General features: G+C 40.8%; 1 protein-coding gene across 1 annotated transcript in view; it reads right to left on the reverse strand.

Annotated features, from left to right (window-relative positions):
- Positions 1-351: 351 nt before the first annotated feature.
- The window catches only part of LOC5575663, a 63,940-nt gene continuing 37,090 nt past the window's right edge, over positions 352-27,201 (reverse strand). Inside the window, exons 2-6 of the mRNA XM_021848270.1 lie at positions 10,080-10,288; positions 9,808-9,943; positions 9,468-9,730; positions 9,174-9,306; positions 352-1,666 (exon numbers count right to left, since the gene is read on the reverse strand). Coding sequence (XP_021703962.1) covers positions 1,494-1,666; positions 9,174-9,306; positions 9,468-9,730; positions 9,808-9,943; positions 10,080-10,288 — 914 coding nt within the window. The 3' untranslated portion in view covers positions 352-1,493. The remainder of the gene's footprint in view (positions 1,667-9,173; positions 9,307-9,467; positions 9,731-9,807; positions 9,944-10,079; positions 10,289-27,201) is intronic.

Here is a 27,201-nt window from a genome sequence, read left to right on the forward strand (position 1 = left end):
TTCGGCCTTAGCCGCAAAGGAGGTTCCTTTCTTTGCATGGCTATTCCGTCCAGGGCCGTGTCTATTATTTTAATGAAGGAAGACGCTTGTTCACCGAAATTATTCCAATGCCCGCTGGATGCAGACGATTTGCCATCATCAGCCTGAAGCAGCCTCGCTGCAAGTTTCTGGCCACACGGTAGTGCAGAAGCAGCCGTGTGGGCCAACGCGATTGAAAGAGTAATGGCAGCTGCAGCAATGAGTTCAGCAACTCTTATGGTGGTAAGCTCCATCGAAGTTAATACGCCAATCGCGTATTATCCTCGATTTTACTATAGTAAAATCGAGGATAATAGGCGATTGGCGTATTAACTTCGATGGAGCTTACCACCATTAAAGTTTCGTTTGATGCAATTATTTTATGAATATGAAACGACAAAAGGCAACACCCCTCGATCATGACACTGACTACGACTATGTCGCCTTGTCTGATATTTAGATTTCCAAGCAGGCATTTACAGTGGGTGAGGGTGGATTTTAGGAGGTGTTTGAAACAAACACGCAATGAGTTGCGGTACAGAGAGGACAGCATGATTTGACTGGAAAGGAGTCCCTTCCCTGAGGAAGGATTGGAACGGGAGAAGGAAAATCTATTTCCTGATTTCGTGCACGATTCTCGCTATTTCCTGTGCCGGTTCGGGGGCTTCCAAATAAAAATGTTACCCAACACCCTGACGATGCATGACGAACAAGGCTAGAATGGAAGTTCGTTAGAGGGGGATGATGTGGTTCCATGTCGGAGTATGGTGCAAATCGGCTTTATTTACAGAGTACGGTGAAATGATGATGCTATTTGACTAAATCAACGGAAAACGTATAGCTATCTTTCGCACTTTGCTTTCTTCCAATAGACTATGTTGTTAGACTAGCGTAACGAAATGAAGACATTTACCACGATGAAGTCATTTGCTTCGGTACGTTCATTTTACTTTTTCATCATATTCCACGAGCTGGAGACTGTTTAGATTGAAAATTAATTTGTTTTACTTTTGGTTGAGAAATTGTCTCTCTTCTCATAGCAACTACACCTTCAACCATGCATCTCATTTGAAACTCTCCTATTGAACATTTTCCATCGTTGTTTCCACGTTTATGTAAAATTACAATTTTATTCAATAACTTAATTACCTAAAACAACAGTCCGTTGAGGAACTTCGCTCTCTCTCTCTCGTTTTCATTCAAATACATTGCCCAGTCATCCTATTTGTTTCCACGCGTGCACTAAAAACCCAACCTCATCTATGGAGCTTCGTCGCCCGTCGTCCTTTAAATTTCGTTCCGACTCCGATGCCTGTCCTAACCTCATTAAATAGTTTCTTTTTTAAGTTAAAATTTTTGTTTTCGTCTTAATTGAATTACACAGTTCAGTAAGTTAGATTTGGGTGTATGTGTGTGGGTGTGAGTTTGTGTGTGTACGTGCTGACTAAAAATCCTTTTCGTTCCTCAGTCGCTAGTTACCTTAGGGCCAGCTGATTGCTGAAAAGGCGTTGCCTCTGGAGAGAGTTTGATTTGGCACCGCAGAAGGGCGTAAGTAGCGATGCCGATGCAGATGTGAAGATGATGAAAAAGGCGACGAAAGACGCCCACATGGAGTTTCTAATTCCTATGCTGGATGCACTGTTGTGAGCTGGAAATGAGAAGAGAAAATATGCAATTATCACATTTTTAATTCTTTCATTTTTCTTATAAAGATTTTTTATTTTAAATCATGGAATGAATTGAATCCTTGGGTAAACCATCAATTTAAAAAACTTTTCCAATTAGTATCAACATTTGTTCAATGTCAGTTGCCGATATGGTGTGTGGTGAGGCTTATTATATTTATGGTCTCGCATAGTGCGTTTTACACAGTGAATTATGCGGGTTGCAAAATGGTGAGTCGACAACCAGGAAGGAGCGTACAACATAGCTCTGGTCCTCACAAGCCCCTACCTCACGCTTCCACGGGTCTAACGATGACAAAGACCGCCAGCTAAGGGTTGCGTACTTAGTTGGTAGTGCAACCTGGGCACTGTTGTCCTTCTGACATCAGCTAGAGTGAGGAGGTGCCAGGTGGGAGCTTGGGATTTTTACCCTTTCCAAGCGAAACTCATACATACAGCCGTATGGAATACCACCTTTAGTACTTCCTTCGGGAGGTGGCCGAGCGTCTGGTCCATCTGACCAGGGGCTCGAGCATGGTCTATCTAGGATGTGGCTGGGGTTCATCAGTGGACTCTGGTGAATCTCTACTAAAAACCACATATCTGCAAGTAACCCTGAACAAGCGACCTGGTACCGCTTTCAAAGTGCCTTAGCCCAACCATTGGAGTGCCAACCGGCACATTAGGATCGATGCCAGTAAGATCCTAATTACGGCATACTGGCTGCAAGGACAAGGACAAGGTCAAGGAGTGTATCAACACGACGCTATAGAGCTGACAATCGCTCTATTCCACTTCCTTAGTAAGAATGGGTGACACTATTCTGATACGGCAGGTGGACTAATGGAACGGTTGCCCCCGTCCCGTTAAAACCGTGGCAGGCCTCCTAGTACGTTCAAAGCTCGCCACCTTAGCTGGTGGAAGTAGGCTCAGATGGATATTCCTGACTAGCGTCAATCTGGCTCTGAACCCGGTACCCCATGAAGGACCGTGTCAGCCCTCGCGTGGACCTCACTGCAAGCAAAGATACCCATGGGATCACAAGGACGACTACTTACGACGGGTGGAGATAGCGGCTTGGAGGGGGGACCCTTAAGCATGGAAGTGAACAACAACAACGTAGGTGAAGCAGTGAATCCGTTCGCAAAAAGTGGCTTGCCGAGGTCGCCACCGAAGCAATGCCAACAGCAGGAGCTGGAACAGCAGCAGCTGGAACACCAGCAGGGCGAAGATGAGCTGCACGAGCAGCGAACACGTGAACAGGAGCGGCGGGATAAGTCGCAAAGTGAGCAGGAGCAGCGTGAGAGACAGCAGCAACATCAGCTGCAAAGTGCGTGGAAGTTACCCCCGAGGCAATCGCAGGTGGAAGCGGCGAAAACCGTCGTAGATGAGCTTCGGGAATTCGTCGATAAGAGGCACAACGTGCACAAAGACATTAAGGACCTCGTGGCAAGGATTCAAGGAATTCTCGGATCCGCCGTCAAGGACTGGAGGAAAGTGATGCAGAGGATTGAAGCTGTTGAAACCGAGTTAGCGGCGACCAAAAAGGCCCTGGCAGCTGCGGTAGTGCAGCCGGCAAAAACCGGCATAGCCCCTCGGAAAGATAGCAAGGAGAAAGAAAGGTCAGCGGGAATAGGAACTACGCCAAGTTTCACCCCTAAAAGACATAGGTCGTCACCAGGAGACGAAAGACAGGCTGTACCCAAGAAGCCGAAAAATGCAAATCCAAAACCGGCGGATGAAGTGCTCAGTGGGGGACCTGGCGATATCCCATGCAAGAGGTCCGGAACAAGAAGAAGAGAGGCAAACAGAAGAGTGCCAGAATGCAAAGGCCAATCAGGAAGAAGACAAAATGCGAAGCTGTTGTCGTCAAAACTTGCGAGGACACTTATGCTGAAGTCTTGCGGGCCATGAGGACGGACCCTCAACAAAAGGAGTTTGGTGCCGACGTTCAGAAGATCAGACGCACCCAGACTGGAGACATGCTCATCGAGCTAAAAAAAGACTCGGTGAACAAAAGCTCGACATACAAAGAGCTAACCGAGAGAGTCATGGGCGAAAAGGTGCAGGTGAAAGCCATGTGCCCTGAAGTGACACTCCGATTGCGGGATCTGGATTGGATCACCACCGAAGAGGAAGTGAGGACCGCCATAAAGGAGCAGTGCGATCTGGAAACGGTGCAGATGACAGTACGGCTAAGAAGAGCACCGCTTGGAACACAGGCGGCGTCGATAAAGCTCCCAGTAGACGCAGCCAACAAAGCGCTGGAAGTCGGGAAAATTCGGGTCGGTTGTTCAGTATGTCTACTGAAGATCTCCCAGAGACCGGAAGGATGCTACAGGTGCCTGGAATACGGCCACCTGGCACGGAACTGCGAAGGACCAGACAGAAGTAAGCTCTGTAGATGGTGTGGCGACGAAGGTCACAAGGCGCAGGATTGCAACAATCAGCAAAGGTGCCTAATCTGCAAGGACAAAAGTCGCAACAGACACGCGACGGGAGGCCCTAAGTGTCCGGCCTTCAAGCGAGCGAGAAATTCTAAACCGCAATGGAGGTAACTCAGTTAAACCTCAACCACTGTTACACAGCGCAACAGCTGCTGTGGAAGTCCGTATCGGAATCGAAGTGCAACGTAGCTATCCTTGCCGAGCCGTATCGAGTACCAGCTGGAAACGGTAACTGGATCGCTGATAAGGCGAAGACAGCGGCAATCTGGATGATGGGGAGGTATCCTATCCAGGAAATAGTGTTCTAGGCGGACGCAGGATTCGTTATTGCAAAGGTTAACGATGTGTACGTGTGTAGCTGCCACGCGCACCCCCCCGCTGGACTTTGGACCAGTTCAACGAGATGCTGGACGAGCTAACCGATAAGCTAGCGGACCGGAGACCAGTCGTCATCGCTGGCGACTTCAATGCTTGGGCAGTTTAGTGGGGCAGCCGTCTCACCAACCCAAGAGGGCGTAGTCTACTAGACGCGCTGGCAAGGCTGGACGTAGACTTGGGTAACGAAGGAACAACCAGCACCTACCGTAGAGATGGCCGGGAATCAATAATCGATATCACTTTCTGTAGTCCTGTGTTGACGGGAAGCCTGAACTGGAGAGTCTGCGATGGGTACACTCATAGCGATCATCAGGAGGTCCGGTATAGAATTGGTGGAAGAACACAATGCTCACAGAGAGCGAGTACACCTCACGAGCAGATGTGGAAAACGAAACAACGAAGAGCTTTTCGTGGAAGCCCTCAGAAGAGAAGAGCAGGTTCTGAACTTGAGATCGGAGGAGTTAACGGCTGCGCTGGTACGAGCATGCGACATTACCATGCCACGGAAGGTCAAGCCGAAATACAGACGTCGTCCGGTATACTGGTGGAATGAGACACTTGGCAACCTCCGCAAAAGATGCCTCCAAGCCAGGAGACGGATGCAAAGAGCCAAATCCGATGGTGAGAGGGAAGAGCGAAGAGTAACACTGAGGGCGGCGAAAGCCGATCTGAAAAGAGAAATTTCGCTGAGCAAGAGAACGTGCTTCAAGGAGTTGTGTCGCGATGCTAATGCAAATCCGTGGGGAGATGCATACAGGGTGGCAATGGCCAAGATCAGTGGTCCAGCCGTACCCGCTGAAACATGCCCAGAGAAGTTGCAGATTACCGTCGACGGGTTGTTCCCACAACACGCGCCAACGGTCTGGCCACCGACACCATATGGCCAGGAAGGTGAAGAAAGAGCAATCATTACCAATAGAGGCGGCCAAGAAAATGAAGCCGAAGAAAGCGCCTGGCCCAGATGGTATCCCCAACGTAGCGTTGAAAGCAGCTATCACGGCCAACCCAGATATGTTCCGGACATCACTCCAGATCTGCTTAGATGAGGGACACTTCCCAGCACAGTGGAAAAGGCAAAAACTGGTTCTGCTACCGAAACCGGGTAAGCCCCCCGGTGAACCAGGCTCGTTTCGGCCGATATGTTTGCTCGACACACTCGGAAAGCTGTTGGAGAGGATCATCCTCAATAGACTAATGGCGTTCACTGAGGGAGAGCGTGGACTGTCGGAGTGGCAGTTTGGATTCCGGAAAGGAAGGTCAACGGTAGATGCCATCAAAACAGTGATTGACACAGCCGACAAAGCAAGGACAAAAAAACGAAGAGGTAACCGTTACTGGGCTGTCGTGACGATAGATGTGAGAAACGCCTTTAACAGTGCAAGCTGGGAAGCCATTGCTGTGGCGTTACATAAAATGAAGGTTCCGGATTATCTGTGCAAGATACTAGGAAGCTACTTCGAAAACCGGGTCTTGAGCTACAGCACTAGCGAAGGACAGAAGACGAGGTCGGTAAATGCGGGAGTTCCACAGGGCTCTATCCTGGGTCCAACGCTATGCTATGTACGACGGAGTGCTGACGCTTAGGCTGCCAACAGGCGTCAAAATCGTCGAGTTTGCAGACGACATCACGCTCGTGGTTATTGGTGAATCACTGAAAAGGGTGGAGGTTCTCGCTACAGAAGCAGTGGACGCAGTCGAAAACTGGATGTACGAGAAGAAACTGGTGATAGCCCACCAAAAAACGGAGCTGTTGCTTATCAGCCACCGAAAAGTGGTGCAGAAGGCTGAGATTACAGTGGGAGAACACACCATAGCCTCGAAGCGGGAGCCAAAACACCTCGGCGTAATGATCGACGATCGGCTTAACTTCAACTGCCATGTCGATCACGCGTGCGAGAAAGCAGCGAGGGCAGCCACGGCGCTGTCCAGGATCATGCCGAATAACTCGGCGATTTGCAGCAGTAAGCGGAGGCTATTGTCTAGCGTGGCTACGTCGATCCTGAGGTACGCTAGCCCGGCGTGGGGAACCGCAATGAAGACGAAGAGGAACCGAGTCAAGCTTAGCAGCACGTATAGGCTGATGGCCATGCGGGTAGCGAGTGCCTACCGATCCATATCTTCGGAGGCAGTATGCGTGATTGCCGGAATGGCCCCTATCGGCTACGTTTTGGAAGAGGATAAGGAGTGCTACGAAGCTAGTAGTACTAGAGGAGCCCGGAAGACTGCCCGAGCTGACACGATGGTGAAATGGCAACGCGAGTGGGATACCGCTGAGAAGGGAAGGTAGACTTATCGCCTTATTCCAAATCTGGCGAAATGGGTGAGCAGATCCCATGGAGAAGTCAACTTCCACTTGACGCAGTTCTTGTCAGGTCACGGCTGTTTCAAGAAATATCTGCACAGGTTCGGCCACGCAGAGTCGCCGCTCTGCGCTGAGTGCCCAGCCGTAGAGGAGTCGCCGGAACACGTCATTTTCGAGTGTCCACGTTTTGCTGCGGAACGTAGCGAAATGACAGCGGTCTGTGGTGCTGACGTAACCGTAGACAATGTAGTGGATAGAATGTGTAGCGATGAGGTGATGTGGAACGCGGTGAACATGGCGGAGACGAAAATAATGTCATTGCTTCAGCGGAAGTGGAGGGAGGAACAAGCAAGTGCGCGCGGCGACAACTCGGGTCGGGTTTCGTAGCCCGGTTGTATACTGCCCGAGCCGCGCACAAATGTTGGAGAGCTAAATGGCTCCCGGTCGGTTTCGGGGGATCTTCCTACGTCCGGGAACTCTCTGTCGGAGTAGGATGGATCCGCCGTCGGGGACCATTCGAGTAGAGCGCGAGATGATGGAGCGCTAAATGGCGCACGCGGCGCGACCGGAGTAGGCTAGATCCACCGCCGAGGACTAGACCGAGTAGAACGCGACGTAGTACTGGTTCTGGGTCGTTGAGGCGCCGGTGAACCGGAAGTCAGTCCCCAACCGGAATCGCCGAACCGACCTCGGCACCCAACCGGTAGGTAGGCTTGATCCACCGTCGCGGACAAGACCGAGTAGATCGTGGAAAAGCACCGGAAATTGGTCGTCAGGGCACCTGTGAACCGGAAGTCATCCGCCAACCGGAATCGCAGGACCGACCTCGGCACCTATCCGGGCAATATCGGTACCGGAAGAACTTCCACCTCCGGGGAACTCTTCGTCGGGGTAGGGTAGATTCACCGCCGGGGACTATCCGAGTAGTGCGCGAGAACCTGGAGTGCTAAATGGCACGCGTCCAGCACCGAGAGAACTTCCTTCGTCAGGGAGTTCTGGCACCCATGGTATCGTGAGCCGAATGGCTGAATATGGCATGTTTAGATAACAAATTAGGAACACTAACAAATTATTAATGGGAGCCGAAGGGCTCAGCATGGCATGGCATTTGCTGATAGCGAAAATTTAGGAACTAGCAAATTAATGATGGAGCCGAAGGGCTTAATGAAGGATGCGCGTAGCATGTGTCGCCTCTTCTTCGAAGTAATACCGCAAGGTGGTGCCGGAGAAGAATTCTTTACGGTGACGGTGTACCTAAGAGACTGTTTTTTAGTGGGTAGGCGCCCCATTGCGAATCCCACACAGTGCCAAACCATACACTGTGGCATGAGCATGAACAAATACAGGCCAGTCTTAAGAAGATTTTTTTAACTCCTAGAGATGCATGAAAAAAAAAAACACAGTGAATTATGTGCTCATTCACTTATGGTGTCTTTTCATTTATATCGTTCGGGTTCTCTAGCTGTTGTTTGATTTAGTTTTCTAGCTGTGTAAAGCCTTATAATTTCTGGTTTGACTACGGACTATGATTATGTTAGCTCAGACCAAGTTTCAGTGTGAAATAGCAGTAAAGATTACGAACTACTTTTCAAACATCTTAAAGAGAAGAGGAACTAGTTTTTCATTTATGATGACAAAACTGAACGTTTATTCGAAGACGTCTTTGAAGGTCTCTTTATTGTGTTGAAGCCACCTGAAGGCATCAAAAGTAATGAACGACTATCTCTAATTTAATAACTCTAATAATAATGATAGAACCTATTCCAACGTTCCTCGGATATCAAAACTTATGATCCGTTTACATGTGACTCTTAACAAATTTCAATATCTCCTAAGAAAATCGTATATTCTTATCACTTACAACATACAGCATCTCAAACGTTGAAAATGAGATTTTCTTCTTGTAAAGTTTATTAGGGTTTATTTTTTTTTGCATTGTTATTTGGGCTAGTTTTAATGAAATGGACACAGGTTGAACAAGTTTCCATTGAAGGATAGTTTCACAAAACTGTTTTGATTAGCATTAGGAGGCCAAAAATTCATTGTTCAAATTCTATAAATAAAACGAAATGAAACCAAATTAATTTTCTGGCAATTTTCCCAACTTCCGCGGAACAAATACTTTAATCCAAATTTAAGAGAAAAAACTTCGTCTGTCTTTGACATTGCGTCCGTCGCTTAATGCCGGACGGAAGCATTCGTTTCCCTTTTATATCATGCTTATTTGATTAATACCGTAAGATGGTTCGCATTCCGGCGTTCAAATGGAAGCCCTCCAAAAGAGGCTTCAACGAAAAAAAGAAAAAAAAAACGTAAAAATGCTTATGCCTACAACCCGGAAAGCTTCCTTCTTGTGAAACTCACCTTGAACGCGATCCGCCCGGGTGTTGGAAGCGACGGCCTTCCGCGATTCGAGCATTGGAGCCTTCTGCGGTTTATCGCCTTCGACGCTTTCCTCGTTGCTCTTCCAATAGACGGAGGAAATTTTGGCCAGACACTGGTGGAAGAGATAAGAGCACCGGATTAAGGGAGAATGCAATAATGGAAACAATTTAACAATCCGCACCAAAGTATTTGTATGTCGGTTTTATTTGAATTTCCGCATGCTGATCAGAAAATTTTCCTCATAATCTGTTCTCGTTTTGTCTCGTCTCTTACCTTTAGCTTCATGTCACCTCGCTTGAAGTGCTTTGGCTTGACGCGGAATTCCAACCCGAGGATGGAGGTCTCGAGTCGGTCTGCGCCAGAAACGATGGGCTCATATCTTCGTACCAACCCGTCGTCTGCTTCCTCACTGTTGATATACCAGGTCAAGTGAACTGCTGGCTTGGATCGACCGGAAGTGCAGTTAACCCGCACGTAGTCTCCAATCTGGTAGCGAGGCTTCCCTCCCGTTATGTGGGGGTCCTCGTCCGGAAGCACTGAACCATGTGGAAGAAAGTACATAAACCGAAATATGATATCCGAAGCAAGAAAGATTGTCACAAACATTACTCACCAACGACAGTCATCTCTGCATGTTCGGACACAGTCTGAAAAGATGGAGCTTCGGCTGATACCTCACATCGATACTTCCCACTGGAAGCCAGTTCGACCGGATCTAGGACGACTTGCTCGTTGGATGAATTTTGTACCTATATTGCGAGCACATCATTCCGGTTCGGGGTAAATCGGTAGGACATAACAGGAAGAGCAAGAAAAATCATTCTCATCAACATAATCATCGAGGGTAGCTATCTGTGGGCGGATGTGGAACCGGGGATTACTTACGTCTACATTTATTCCTTTCAGGTCGAAAACTTGGATGGGCGGATTATCTCTTGGCACGTAGCGATAGAACTCGTTGCCGTCCTTGTACCACTTCACCGCGTACAGTGCATCGCCCTCCATCTCGTAGTGGCACTCGAGTCGTACCGGGTGATCCTTGACGGTGTGTTTAGGCACTCGAACCTCCGTCAGCTTGATTCCGAAGGCTGTCTCTGTGGATTGGAAAGATGGAGAGAAAAATTGGGTTCACATGAGATGAAAGAAGCAATTTGTTCTGCGGAATATGTCTGACGTTCATTTCGCACAAAATTTGCGATTCAAGATATACATATCCCGGACCTCGGAATCAGATGGTACCTGCTGAAAAATTTAGTGTATGTTCTCAGTATTGAAAAGTTGAATGAAATATAAATAAAATTATAACTTAGTCAGGTTCATATCATTTTCAGCGAAGAACTTTGAAGCGAAAATCAATCGAAGCCATATGTACCTCAAATTTCTAAGAGCACAATTCAAGAGAATATGATAACGTTTCAAGATAAACACTCAAATGACGTCAGTGGGGCCAGCAAGTGACCAAACGATCAGGTTTTTAATGTGAATAACTGTCTAATTCTCCAGATGTGTGCCTGCTCTTGAAATTTTGAGTGGTTTCGATTTATCTTCACCTTAATAACCCTTCAGACAAAAGTTCTGAACACAATTATCTTAAATTTTGGAAATATTTTCTCTTTATATACTCTAACAGCAATCAATAAGTACCTTTTGGTGATCACTTTTATGCATATGGGAGTCAGTAATGCTACATCAAAGTTTTCTCTCCCTGTCTCAAGATATTTCTTAGTTTTTCTTTTATTAAGATGTGAGCCAAGTTAACGTTCCGGACATCGCAAGTCACATGATTATATGGGAGGAAAAAATGGGTTTGGCAGTAAGGTTCATCACGTGGTTTGATAAGATTTCAAACAATTGTTGATATGGCACAAAATTGTGTTCTAGGATGACTAATCTTCTTCTTATTCTTCTTCTTTTTCTTGGTAACTTCTTCTTCTCAGCTTAGTGTTCTTATGGGCACTTCCACAGTTATTAACTGAGAGTTTTCTTTGCCAAAATTGCCATTTTAGCATTCGTATATCGTGTGGCAGGTACGATAATACTCTATGCTCAGGGAAGTCAAGAAAATTTCCATTACGAAAAAATCCTGGACCAACCGGTACTCGAACCCAGACACATTCAGCATGGCTTTGCTTTGTAGCCGCGTACTCTTACCACTCGGTTAAGGAAGGTCATAATCATGTGCTGTAATTCTTCAAAAGAGCTATTCAAATTTCGAAAAAGTTCGAAGTTTCACTTTGCATATATTTCTAACAATCTCTATAATGATGATGGAGTTCAGTCGAATTCCATGTCGTTCTGGTGAGGATTTAATGTTAGTCCAAAGAGGTCTGTACGGAAATTTATATGATAAAACTAAAATAATGCTTAATGGTAAAACCACCACAACTATGTTTATGCTAGTACTAATTATCCAATCTTATTATTCAAGCCATGATGAAAAAAGCTGCAGAGGAAACCAATTCACTTGGATCAAATTTTCTGTGGGGTTTTGCACAAATTCGTTGGAATATATTCCCATAATAAGTTATATAATGGAGGTTGCCTATTAACATCGTGGTCATTTTTTCGGATCTTCAGACCCCTCTCCCCTATCGTGGTCTTTTGTCCATATCAAAATTTTAAAATGTGTATGGACCGCGGTCTTTGGCCGAAACCCTCTCCCCTCACCCCATAAATAACCAATGGTGAATGGACGACCTCATAACAAACTAATTGATGGATATCTCTGCTCCTAGCTGTCGGATTTGGTTACTCTCTTCAGCAATTTGCTTTATTATGGATTGAAGAATGAGGTTTCGCTTCAAAATGGAAAATGTATACTAACATTATAGTATTGAAGTGTTTGAAACAATTTTCTAAATCTCTCCATATACAGTGGAATTCCGTTTTTGGCACCCCTCGATTTAGGCAACAACATCGATCCGTTTTTGACAACATATTTGAAAACCATTGATTTTTTTTTCAAATGTGCGTTAATATCAGTGTGCTTTTTGTTTCGGTAATTCGGAAAGACAATCATGTACTTGCTAACCGCATTCTAGAGCTCAATCTTCGCCGATATTCTCCCAAATCGCATCATCCGCTAGGGCTTCTGATCGCGCTTATATTCGAGATGATTGTGAGTTCGCCACGTTTTATGAAGTGATTAATCTCTTTGAATATCTCAACTAGAGTTTTTTTTCTCAGACATTCGCGCAGTGTGACCAACTGTGTAGGACCTGCCGGAAGGAGATTTAGAACAGCTCGTTTGAACAAAGCACAAGCACTGAAACAAAAGCAAAGAGCAAAAAACTAATTGTTCTTTCCATTGCGTATGTAAAAACACACCGTAACAATAGAAACCATGGGGCAGGACACTAGATCCAATATTAAAATATTAATATTTATTAATGATATTAATATTGATATTGAGAAAATTATCAAGTATGCATGGAGTTTTGCTGTTTGCCTGTTGCCGGAGTTGCCAAGGCAAATTGATTATTTATATGAAAAAACAAGTTGTGTTTATTGTCAGTTCGTCCCAGATCCATATGGTCATGATATCATGATGAGTGAATGGGTCAGAATTACCTTTTAGCCAAAATATGTTCAATATGTTATGGGAGTTTCATGTACCTTCTTGCTAAATCTAGATACCGTAATTGAAACATCCTCACCTCCATTCTCTATATTGAGAAAAATATATGAGAAATGCAACATAGACCACACTGTTTGTCTGGCTAGAAAGAGACTGGCACCTTGTACGATGTATAACATTCGGTGAAGCTTCATTGTCATCAATGCCCCACATCTTTCTACGATTTCCAAGCCATTCCGCAACTCGATTCCGATACAATTTATCTCCTGCGGTATATCAGATCCGCAAGACATACAATCCACGATTCCTAGCCGCTTGTTTATAAGCCCTCTACAATACAATGAAATTAAATTCAAGATACTTCTGTCAGATGGCTTTAGGAAAATTATGGCTATCTCGATGATATAAAAAAATTATATATATATATATATATATATATATATATATATATATATATATATATATATATATATATATATATATATATATATATATATATATATATATATATATATATATATATATATATATATATATATATATATATATATATATATATATATATATATATATATATATATATATATATATATATATATATATATATATATATATATATATATATATATATATATATATATATATATATATATATATATATATATATATATATATATATATATATATATATATATATATATATATATATATATATATATATATATATTAATCCGTATTAACGGATATTAATACCAATATTAATGAGTGTCTTACCCCATGATAGAAACAAATCAATAAAAAGTTGTATCTGTCTACTTCAAATGGAATTCCATAAAGTAATTGCGTTATTATTTGAATCAGAGTTGTCTGCATATAGCCCGTATGTTTGACAGTAGCTAGAGAAATGCATAACTCACTGACTCCTTCTATACGCTATTTAATAGCGCAACCATGATAAGTGTAAGCACAATTTAATCTACACTTTATTCTCAATAACATCAAAAAGCTCTTATTTACCGGTGAATTGAATACACTCGGTTCAAGATTTTGACACTGAGGGGATCATTGGTAGGGGTACCCCGCTCAAGTGTCAATATTATTGGACCAAGTGAATTCAGTTAACCGGTGGATGTTAATTGTTTGAAGCTACATTCCCTCTTCAGTAGAGACTGTATGACGTTCGAATTGAGCATGAGCATGAGCATGATTGACCGCCCGCAGTTGCTACTCCGTTATTGCAAGAACAGCTGTACTTACACAGGGAACCAACAGACACTACTCGGGATCAGTAGCATCCTCAATGTGTGAGTACTGGTGCTCTCATTATTATAATAAACAATACTGGCGCCGGCTGCGTCCGAATGCAGGTTAATTTGGGAATGGAAGAAAAATGTTGACGTGTTACTTGCTTTGCAGAAGCCGAGGAGTCCTCTGCACTTCCACAAGAAAACACTGGGAGTTTGGATATGGGAAAGGATTCGTTTTGGTAAACGATAAATATATAATTCGAAATGAATACGTGAGCATATACACGAATGACCGACACTGATAGTGCGGATACTACGTAAACCGGACACGATACTGATTTCGTTGCTCGCTCGACAGTATCATACAACAGGTTCAACGTATCAAACTCTACAGACACGTTTTTTTTGTTTTTCACCGGCACACTTCGTTTTTTCTTCCGCGCAACGCGAACCGGACACAATGGATCCGGATTCCGTCGCTCGCCCAAAAGGAGCATGCAACAGATTCAACGGATCCAACACTACTCTGTATGACGTTCGAATTTTGAACAAACGATTCAACATTATATACCAGTGCTGCACAGGCTGAACTATAATGCTTGCCATATCAAGCTTTTACTCAAGGATGCGGATCGCATGAAGACATCAAAATGTTTATCACGAGATCCTGGCGATTTCTAGCTGGGTTCAGGAGTTTACTAACCGAATTCTGGAGATTTCTCACGCGATCTTATGTCCTCATAATGGGCTTCTCAGAATTTTCAGCAGATTGTTAATTAATTTTAATTTATTTCTTCAATACTTCAAACGTCTAATTTCCGGAAGGTCCAACATCTTTCGAAAAGCATTCGATTTTTTCAAAATGAAGCATGCAACAAATCTAGAGATATATAGGAGAAATTTATAGAAAGGATTTTATTGCAGTGTTGCCTCAAGAATTTGTCGAAGTATCGTTACAATTTCTTATGTAAATTTTCTTTAAAATATTGACTAAACAAAAAAAAATATTGCTTTCATTAACAACTCTGAAATTATTCTTAATAAGTCTGATTCTTGAGGAAGTTCCTGACAGAATTGGTGAGTTAATCGCTGAAAACAAAATCCTTGTATATATGCACGTGGTGTGTGCAATAACAAGGATCTTAGATTGATTTATGCTAACCAAGAAAATTAGATAGGACTTATGGTCAAGTGGTCAACGCTTCTGCTAACTAAACAAATGGTCATGAGTTCAATCCTTGGCCTATTCCTTTTCTCATAATGTGTAGTTCCGTAATCCATCTATTACTCACTGCATTCTCTCAATATACAACTCACACACGTTCAAAGCTATTAGAAGAAAAAATAACTGTTATCGTTTTTTTGTTTATTATCTTTCATCACTACGGTGCCATTTTCCTTGCGTCTGCTACTCTGGCAATCTGTTAACTAAAGCAAGCTTCTTTACAATACACCACAAGCTCCAATACACTTATACATTCTCGGATCAATTCGCGAAGATGCTGTTGCACATTGGGTGTACAGTGTGTACTGTTAACCCTCTAATGCACAAATTTTTATTTGCGACCGAAGTATAATTTTATCTATCTTAAATGGATCTGAACACGTTTTGGACAATGGTCTATTTTAATTCGCAAATTGTCGAATTTCGGTTGTTGATATTTCTAATTTCTATTTTGGAGCATCCCTAACCATTTTCATTTTTTTCTTGGCACTGATTTTTTACAAAAATAAAAATTTGATTATTTGCATACTTTTGAAAATATACAATTTCTTTTTTTTTTAACATTTTTTGTTTTCCGTGTCGTCAACGCAAAAATCGATTTGCAATTATTTCCATTCCACAAGGCTCTTCTTCTGTTGTAGGTCAATTGTAGAAGAATATAAAATGTACAAGTTTTTGTATTACACGTTGAAAAAGACCCAGAAATTTGTAGGTTATAAAATAAATACAGTTAACATTTTCAAAAATACCAAAATATTTGAAAAGTCAAATAAAGCTTTCCCAATATGCGTGTTATGTCCCAAAGTTTAAGCCAAAAATAAAATCATTCTGATTTTCAAGCTAACAAATAATACACAAAATTCCAAATGGTACCCCGTCTAAAGGCGGGATTTGGTAATAGATGCTTAACCCGCTTGGGTCAAGGTTAAGTATTTAATTTCAAAATATCACGCTGGATTCTATTTTTAATCAATTTTTACAAAAAAAAAATTATATGAATGGTGCACATACATATCTAATTTTGAATAAAAATATTTAAGGATATTTGGACTTTAAGGCTAGAGTTATCAAGAGGGTCTCTTGGGTCAAATCGAGTCAACAACCGATCAACTTCCTCTGAATTGAAATTTCCAGAAAAACACAATCACAGTTATCGATTATAGATAACATAATGTGAAAGTCATGTTATAGTTGTTTTGTATAATAAGAGTAAGGTTCCGAATGCACTTGACTGCAATAAAGCAGTATTTTTGAGTCCATTCATCCTAGCACGCTGCATCGTAACTACGGCAAGCGGGGTTGCATTCGCGCAGGGGAGAATTGCCGTATGGTCTGAAAAAGTTGCTCAGAACAGACATTCAGAGGTCAATAAATCTGAAACCGAAGTGCTTTCTCGTATGCCTTTTGGTGGGCCTCAAGTTGTGCATCAAACTTCATTCGCAATTTCCTGGCATTACGTCCCTACTGAAACAGAGCCTATTTATCAGCTTGGTGTTTTATAAACACTTCCACGAGAGCTTTCTCTGCCAAAGTCAGCATTTTTGCATTAGTATATTGGGTGTCAAGTAGAGATGGTCGGGTCTCGGGTTTGAAAATATGAAATTTTTCGGGTTTGGGTCGGGTTTGAAGGCTACAAAATTGTCGGGTCGGGGTCGAGTTCAGGCTAACAAAAAGTCGGGTTTGAGTCGGGTTTAATGAGAATTGTGAACAGAGTAACAACGTAGAAGATTTCCTATGCATCAGAAAAAATGAATTTACCATCTTACATTCTTACATTTTTTTCAGGTGTCGGGTCGGGTTCGGGTTTACATAGCAAAAAATTTTCGGGTCCGGGTTTTCTTTTCAATTATTGTCTCGGGTTCGGGTCGGGTCTGGGTTTGAAGAAATAAAATAAGTCGGGTACGGTTCGGGTTTGGGTTTGGAATATGTGAAACCCAACCACCTCTAGTGTAAAGTACGTTGATAATTCATACTCTACCAAGCCAATTGAATTTGCATTATGAAAAGATTCTGAGCCATCCGGGAAACGAACTCAGACACGTTCAGCTTGACTGTGATACAAAAATATCCAAAGAGCTTCTTCTAAACGTCCTACCTGCTTATAAAATGTTACACAATATTGATTATAATTTACTCATAACCGAGAAAACTAATTTCACGATATCCCTAGTGTAATTCAGCGGCAAATCTTTGAAACAGTTTGAAGAGAAATTTCTGGGAAAACAAATAGTTAGATACTTGCAAGAATCGACATAGAAAAGCCTGTAAGAATGTTCAGAGGAACTTGTGAAGCAATTCCTGGAATTATCTCGGAAGAGGTCATTTTATGTGGTTTATGAACAAAAGGTTGAAAGACAAAAGGTCGAGAGAACAGAAGGTCGTAAATTATATGTATGTCTACCATTGAATTCATTAACGTGAGAGAAAAATGTTTAAAAACATGTACAGATAAAGATTTATGTTTATGAAATTCCTATAAAAATTCTATATACATTTTTCGATCGAAATTTGTCATGAAGACTTACCGAGCGAACTAAATGGGCAATCATTAGAGTAATTTAAGAGGAGAAATTTCTGAGGACATTTCTTCAGGAGTCTATGGATGCGTTTTTCGTGAAATAATTGAAACAATGCTCCGGAATAGTACATATGCATGTGAAAACATATGCAGTGCCTTCTCGATAACTTAATTTCGTTCAGGTTTAAAGTTTTTACATTTTTTTTTGTTGGGTTTGTTGGGAAATCATTAGAGCGATCCTTGTGGAATTGACTAGCAAATTCCAAGACAGTAAACTGTATTCGATTGCATAGACGACTTGAGAGAACTGAAAAAATAAAGCAAAAAAAAATCTAATACATAAGTAAATGAATTTTTGGACATAATGAAAGTGAAGAGAAAAATATTTACAACTTTTGCGTGAATTCAGATTGCTTATTTATGAGTAAATTACAGTCAGTGACATAAGTTAGTAACCAAATGCTGTTTTTCCATACAAAATGCCTAAGTTTGGGGTGCTGTATCTCAACTTCTGGTAGTCCGAATTGGCTTAAATTTGGATGACGAACTACAAATAACTTCAAGTTTTGCCTGTATGGGAATTATAACATTGCAGTCATTTTACATAGAGTTTCAGAGGGTTGTTCAAAGACAAAAGTAAGTAACCGTAAGACAAAAGTGAAAACGGTAGGTCGTGGAAAGTTGGTGTGTTCTGCAAATTTGTGTGACCTCTTAAAATAAATAATTTTGTGGAATAGACCAACAACCCACAACTTACCGTTTTCAAATTAAATTAAAAAGTCTTTTGGTTATTAACTTTTGTCTTTAAACAACCCTCTGAAACTCCTTGTAAAATGATTGCAATGTTATAATTCCCTTACAGGCAAAACCTCAAGTTATTTGTAGTTCGTCATCCAAATTTCAATTCGGACCACCAGAAGCTGAGATACAGCACCCCAAACTTGGGAATTTTGTATGGAAGAGCAGCATTTGGTTACTAACTTATGTCACTGACTGTATAATCAATCTTGTGTAACTTTTTCTATGTGTGTAGAGCTTTTACAAGAATGATGAAATAAGATTTTTTTTTCTTATTTCGTTTATTTGGCAGGCTCGGGCGCCGTAGGGCAACAAAGCCGAAATCTATTAATTTTTAACATTGTTTACATTTTACAATTTCAATTTATTTTAAAAACTTTGCTAGTTTGGGGACGTTTTAAGGTTAGTGAATACATTTATACAACATGAAAGGAAAGGATTTTTCATTATTTCTTAATCTATTTAGATTACTAAGCTGAAGGGACAGGATATCAAGATCTGTAACAAAACTAAACAGAAACGGTTTGTGGTAGACACGTCGAGAAGAAGACAATTTGAAGGGGAAACGAAAGACAGGGAACGAACGACAATCAAACTCTAATATTTATATGCTTCAAAACCAGGTAGATAAAATTCATATATTCCAAATCAAGGCCCGCCAACACTTCCCTAACAGGTTTCTGCTGTTTTCCTCGGATTCGAAGAGTTTCAGTCAGTTCAAATCTGATGCCACGATGCTCGCTGCATCCCCATACGACATGTTCGATATCCTGGTAAGCCACGCCGCAAACACAGAGATTGCTTTCTGAGAGCCCAATACGGTGGGTATGCGCGTTTAACGAATAGTGATTGGACATAAGCCGACACATGACACGAATGAAATCACGTCTCAAGCCCAACCCCTTAAACCATGGTTTTTTCGACACCTGTGGAAATATGGAATGCAGCCATCTACCCATTTTTCCGTCTCTCCATTTCTGTTGTCAGCTGATCAAGGTCTTCCGATGCGCCAATGCAAAAAAAAAATCGTCGAAAGCGTTTTGAAGCTCGTAAACATCGCCTTCTTTGGCGCTTAGCCAGAGAGTCCGCTTTCTCATTACCCGGAACGGAGAAATGGGAAGGGACCCAAGCTAGGGTAATGATGTAAGAGCGATTTGACAAAGCACTCAATGCTAGGAGTATTCCATTCAGGAAGTACGCTGAGTGCTCACCGGGTTCATTGACCGAACAGCCTCCAGAGAGCTTAGACTGTCGGAAAAAATGAAGAAGTGCTCGGGTGGGAGAGAACTGATTTACTCTAAGGCGTAATGTATAGCTGCTAGCTCAGCAACATATACAGAACATGGCTTCTGAAGCATGAAGAAGGCGCTATGAATAACGTTCTAAACACCGAAACCAGTAATATCATCCATTTTTGATCCATCACTGAAAAACTGTCGGTTCTCGCTGACATGCCCGAATTTACTTGCACACATGGGAGGGATAAACTTTGAATGAAAGTGATCTGGTATAAGGTACCACGGGGCAAGTGAGAATCCGGGGTAAGTGGGGCGTTTCGTCATAGCTCAACAAGGAAAAGTTTTTCATCGGGGTATTCTTCTAGAAAGTTGAAGATACAATGACAAGGAATGTATTTAGTACTAAACATATTGTTATTTTTGTTACCATGTGGTTCATGTAACAGTTATCAGTTCAGCGCCATTTTCAACTTGCATGATAAATTGTGACACGTTTCACGTCTTGCATTGACTCGCAAAAAATAAATGTGTTTTAAATCAAATTTCCATCCTTAAGCTATATTTTTAAGTATTATTACAAGCTGCTAACGATAAACCAGTATTTTGTTTTCATTTCATATGAAATTTTAGATGGTCTATCTTACCCCAAAATATATTTGTACCTGGGGTAAGTGGGACCTATCAAAACAAAAACCAGAATCAAAACTTTCCGTACACGTTTCATACATTTTTCTAGAGAGTAGCACTAAAACATTCAAACAAATGATTTTCATAAAAAAAGATCAACCTCAAATTACGTAATTGCATAAGAGAGAGAAGAAAAGTGTTATTATTCTTTATTTTTTAATTTATTTTTTATTTTTGAAATACGACTTCAAAATTAAACAAAAACACAGCTGATATTTGAAATGCATCATGATAACGATTACTTTTATATTTTATATGAAACTTTATTTGTTATTTCTACCAAATTAAGTAGTGATGGAAAACAATTCCATCCCATAAGGTGGTTTTCTGCCATGCATGTATATATATATATATATATATATATATATATATATATATATATATATATATATATATATATATATATATATATATATATATATATATATATATATATATATATATATATATATATATATAAAGTAACAACACATATTTATAATTACGTCAATTATTTATGCGCTACATTTTAATTAACAACTAAAAAATGATATATTTTGAACATATTTAATTCCTCCTTACGCTTTTATTGAGGAATTTTCAGTTAATATTAAATGTGAGGTAACATACTATTAAACAAAGGATTTCTTCCTAAAACGTAACGTATTTTATGGTTGATCCCTTATGTACATCAAATATGTACTTAAAATTAAAAATCTATGATTTATCAATCCTATTATTGTAATGGTTGACTTACTGATGTGGATTGACGCATGAAACTGGATGTGTCCCACTTGCCCCGTTTAGTGAGGCAACTGCGTCCAATGGCTCATTCTAAAACTTTCTTCCAAGGTTTTCACAATTTCGAAATTATTCGATTAGTTTCATCCACACACACCCGCAAACATGTTGCCAAAACGTGATTGTGTTGTTGGATTTGAAAAATATTGACATTTGAAAATGTTATTGAACAATTTGTTTGAACTATCGTTTTTTTCGTTCCCACTTGCCCCGCGGTACCTTACCATGGATATCTTGCTTCATGGACAAATCAAATACTACAGAGGAACAGTCGAAGTCTAGGAAGTAGTAACGATTGGTGTTAACCGAAGATGGGCTGACCTCCATTATATGAGATATCTTCTTAGATTTTTTGTAGCTTCTTTTCAGCAAAGTCATGCTAAAAGTGTGTGGGATCGATTCCCGGACGGCCTAGATCTTTTCATTATGTTAATTAACTTGGTTTGGTAGGGCATAAAGTATCAACGTACTTGACACACAATATCCTAATGCCTCAACCCATAACGCGGGTAGATCACCTTTTCGTGGTGCGTTATGGGGTAAAGATCTACCAATGAACCCTAGTCCTGACTGCTTCAAACGAAGAGAACAGGATGCTATAGTAATCAAAGGAACACTATTAGTCCTTGTTACATTTTAAACCTTGTTAAAAGTAACAAGTCTCGGTTTTCCAGTAGCCGAGAATGACCTTGAGACAAGGATAAAAATGAGTCGAAATCAACAAGTTGTTTTCTAATCTTTTATTTATTGTTCTCTAGTTTGAAGAAGTAAGGACTAGGATTCTGATGCATGGACAATATCGGTGTCACTTCCCGACTTTATCAAGGGATCCGATTTTGACTGATAAAGGGGCGCGCCTGCGGAGAGTGTACCCACCACACCCTTCGAAGGGTTTAAAAAGCGGAACCTTTCAATTAGAATCCTTTCCTGTGATCAAGTTAGGAATGATAACTGTAAAAAAACCGAATACTTTATCACTTCTCGATAGTGACAAAGTAACACGACATGTACTACACAAAGGACACGGGATATACTACAATAGATCAAATATTGGTCGCAGTGGTTTATGTTCCGAACAGAAAAAAAAAATCCTAATGCCTCAAAAATGCTGACTTTGGCAGAGAAAGCTCTCGTGGAAGTGTTCATAAAACACCAACCTGAAAACAGGCTCTGTTCCAGTAGGGACGTAATGCCAAGAAATAGAGAATGAAGTTTGATGCACACTTTGATCAAAAGACATACGGAAAAGCACTTAGGTTTCAGATTTATTCAAAAAGTGACCTCTAAATATCTGTTCTGTTCAACTTTAATCGACCATCGGGCAATTCTCTCTAGCCCGAATGCGATCCCGCTTGCCATAGATACGATGCAGCGAGCTTTCACGCTAGGATGAATGGGCTCAAAAATACTGCTTTATTGCAACCCAGTGCATTCGGAACCCGATTCTGATTATTCCAACTATAGCATGAGTTTCGTATCAAGTTATGTATAATCGATTACATTTGCTAAATTTTTGGCAATTTCTGCAATTAGGAGGATATTGATCAATTTTCAACCCGATTCGACCAAGTTTGTTAGTTGTTTGATTTTTTCAATTATTATTACTTACATGTTGTCAGTTTTCAAATTTAAATTAAACATTATGCCATGTTCATACCCCTAGATTTAGTACACTGCATTACGCAGTACATTATACGAAAATTTGATGGAAGAATTAGGAAAATTATAATTCAGTGGAAGAGAGATGAAATAAAGGGAAAAGATGAGTATTTGTAAGACCAATGGAACGATAAAGGGATCGTTGAGCGCTAAGAAAATTACTCGAGCTACTTTTAAGAGGACCTTGGCCAAGCAATTTGGTAAAAAGTAAAGTGAGATAATAGTGGAAAAAAAGTTTGTAGTGAAACATTTTTGAAGAAGTTTGAGGACAATGGAGAAGTTTATGGATAAGCAGAAATACGAATTTGGTAAGCTTGTGATCCCTCAAAGAGAAATTTAGGTCTTCAGAAGAATGTTTCCTGTATTTAGGACCCAAGAAGTACAGTTTGGAGTTCCACTACGTACGGTTGTACGGACACCTTTTCGACGTAGAAGCCAGTGACAAACCACGGAGGCGTTAGGATCCAGAAGCAGACCAAGACGTACTCGGGATCCAACCCATCCTCCTAAAAACACCATGACGGTACCATGACGAGTCGACACGTGTTACACCGAGTCCAGAGTTGCTCCGTATCCTCCAAGTTGCCAGCAGAGACCAGCCGGTCGAATATATTAAAACTTAGTACAAAACACTACACTCGCCCACACAGTACTGTAAAGTTTAGGGTGTATAGACGTTCAAATTGTACCACGTTGGCCCATTGAATTATACACTCACATATTTGAAGCCTGATTAGCAAAGTAAATCCATTCCAGTCGGTCTCTAGCGTAGAAGTGCTTCAGGTTGAGCTAACCATAAAAGAGGTCGTTGAAGAACCCAACCTCACACGGTAAGCCATTGTTTAGACAAACTTGACGAAGTCTTTATCCATACATGTCATGTGTTGCCCTACAGAGCAGTAACAACCCATTTATAACTTTATCCTCAAGAACTTAATGACTCCTTGGATATTTTCCTCAAAAATAGATATGTGAGTAGTAGCAACATTCCTGAAATTTTCAGAAAAATTCAAATTGTGTCCAGGGTGATTTTTTTTTTAAATAAAAAAATCATGTGGGATGCCAGGACAAAGACCTTAAATGCTTTCCATGACAACTGTGGAGATGAGGGGTATAGTAGCAATGGTTGTCTAACTAACACTTCGGCTTAAAAAATTTTGGTTCTCGATTTGATAAGCTTATTCCAAGCCCCAATCATTGAATCTCTGTGCAACTTCGATTATTCAGATAAACCATGGAGTAGAAACTACGAATTGTACGGACATCAATGCTCATGCTTACTTAAGGCTTGCAATGAAAATTAATCAAATATTTACAGCATAATTTCCGAACAAAGTCGAGTATTCAGAAAACGGATCTGAATGAGTTCACGAATTGTAGAACTCATTATGCTGAAATAATTTATTGAAATTTGTCAATAACTGACAGTTAAATTTACATGGTCTATTTTTGCCAATATAAGTAAAGTATGAAGAATCAATTTTTGTTCCAAAATTTGATTGATTTTTATTGCAAGCCTTTAGTGAGCATGAGCATGGATGTCCGTACAATTCGTGGCATGAAGTTTGAAACATGATATGCACAGCTGATGTGACAATCTTTGAGAAGCAACATCTGACGACCAATCAAGCAGATGCTCATTTGATTAAATACAAGTCCTCATGACCAATGATAAAACATACCCGTGATGACTCATGCGCCTTTCATCGTGAAATTTAAAATTACACTCGTAGACTTTATCACCGATCAGTTGTCCTGTCATAATAATAACTCTGCCCATTCAAAACTGACACACACATCAGACCGAAGCCCACATGCTTAATGCCCGTCAACCCGATAGAGTCAATCAACGAGGACTTGCTGTTTTCACAACTGCACATGAATAAATGAACAACCGAACCGACGGAAAGAGTTTGGAACTGCTGCTCCGTTGCTGCGGTAAAAATGAGTAACAGCTGTCGGCTTCGTTATCATACCAACATGCACCGCATGTCCAGTCTGGCTTCACCGGAGGGACTGCGCTGTGGGCCGGAAATCGAAATTTCGCGACAAAAGTCCAAAAAATGTGTGTAGTTTTTGGAAATATAAGTAGTTCAAGTTTAGGAACTGTGAGATTTCGTTTACTCCATTACTTTCGTTGACTGTAAATGAAACATAATTAACCAAATTTTTGTTCCAACCCATAGTGGACTTATTGCGGGAGAGTTGGACTTATTGCGGGAGGTTCCTGACGTGGTATGGAGGTGGCCAATGCGAGTCCACGCTCACTTCTCAAACATCATTTGCTTTGTTTTGACGTCTCGCAGTTTTGGGGTGGGGTGTGAGGCAGCAAAACACGCGCTCGGAAGGTTCGTGTGGCAGGATAATAGGGGTCACTGTAAATTAGTTCCGTTTTTCGTGTCGTTTGATGTGTGGACGGGACGAATGGGCACACGTGTAGATCGTGGGTCAATTTCATGGATTTTTGGTCTACCGGGGGCCTAGTTTGTTCTATTTTAATTTTATTGCACTTTTATCTCCTCGTTCTGAAGGGTGATTTTATGAGGGATTAATTGAGCAGCAGGGAAGGCGAGAATTTGCTTAAGGATTGAGGAAAGTGCGATACGATCTGACATCTATTTTAATCAAAATGATACGCATAAAAGTCACGACTGTCAGGAAGGGAGAAATTTATTACAGTTACGATTTGGAGGAAGTTAATACCTTAGAGAGATAGTGTGTTGCTGAAGAAAAGCTAGCGATATGCAATTTCCGTGTTGATACTAAACGAAACGATACATGGAATTTTTAGTACTGTTAATGACAAAATGGGGCCTTCCTGAGTCTAGTGGTAACGTTCGCGGCTACAATGCCTAGCCATGCTGAAGGTGCCTGGGTTCAATTCCCGGTCGGTCCAGGATCTTTTCGTGATGAAAATTTCTTTGAATTGCATGTACATGCATTTCATGACATGTACTGTCTGATTTATAGCCCTGCTAAGGATTCTGTGTTTATCACAACCGGAAGTTGATAAAGAACATTTCCAGAATTCTGGGAGAATTCAGTATGATTCAGTAAAATTATGCTTGAAAATTTAGTCTGTTTAGTCTTTTGTTCTGGCTTCTTTTATTAAATATTTGAAGAAGTCATGGTTGAAACAAATTGTTATTACAGTTAGCATTAGTGTGTTCTAACTCTAAGTTAGTAAGAGTCAACGGGCCGAATATGAGAAAAATCTTATAACCCTCCGCGAGTCGTACGTTGGGCAGGCCTGGTTTAAACCAAAACATTATGCATGAGTTTATTCATCCGTCTGACTCATTGGTTTGTATTTTCGCGTAGTTTTTTTTTTCACGGAAAAGCAACTATTATTTGTTTTTCTGCACGAAACAAACAAATGTGAACAAACATTGGGTTTTGACAAATTTCCGATGGGTTTTATTATTGAATCATTTTCTATTAGCGTCATCAAATGATTTAGCATCCAAATCTAATGCGCGAGCGATGCATATCTCTGAGATTTGAGTGTGAGTCTACCAACACTGTCCTGAAGAAATCATTGTAGTATTCTTTGAAGTAATTATTGAAGGAATTGGTTTATAAAAATCATGCAAAAACCCGCAATGAAATCACAGACGAAAGCGGTGAGAAATTTGTAGCTCAATTCCTGGCAGAATACCTGTGAGAATTTACAAAGTAATCTAAACCTAAAGGATTCCCAAGAGAATCCGTTGTAGTTTTTGGAAGAATAATTGAAGAAATTACTGGGATGCATGCTGAAGGAATTGTTTCAGTTATTGGAAGAAAAATGAACAAAAGATCGTTGAAGTTCCTATAATTTCTGGAATTAATTAAAAACTCTAGAAGAATATCTGGAGCAAACCTGAAAAAATATTGTTGAAATTTATTCAGAAATCCCTAAAGAATTTTTACAGGAATTCTTGTACATAGAGGCTCTTACCCGAGATTTTGCGGGATCAAAATAATCCTGGATCCCTGGATAGTTTTACGAAAATCTCGGGAATTCCCGAAATATAATTGTAATTTTTTCAAGCGGGTCAAAAGCTGAACTGACACTTTTTTGAGATAGTTGAGAAATAGGAAGATGATAGGTTGGTATGCGCTTAATAGACTTGAAGATATCTTTACTACCTCTCTTTTGCATCACGAAGTTTTGAATACTGTTTGTGTAAAAGCATAAGATGGAAGAACTGCCAGAAGTTTCGCTCGACAAAATGTTTAACTAAACTAGGTCTGATGGGTGTTATTCAAGTCAAAGCTCTTATAAAGTTATGAAGT

Source organism: Aedes aegypti, chromosome 2 (genome assembly GCF_002204515.2).
Source record: "Aedes aegypti strain LVP_AGWG chromosome 2, AaegL5.0 Primary Assembly, whole genome shotgun sequence".
Taxonomy (NCBI): domain Eukaryota; kingdom Metazoa; phylum Arthropoda; class Insecta; order Diptera; family Culicidae; genus Aedes; species Aedes aegypti.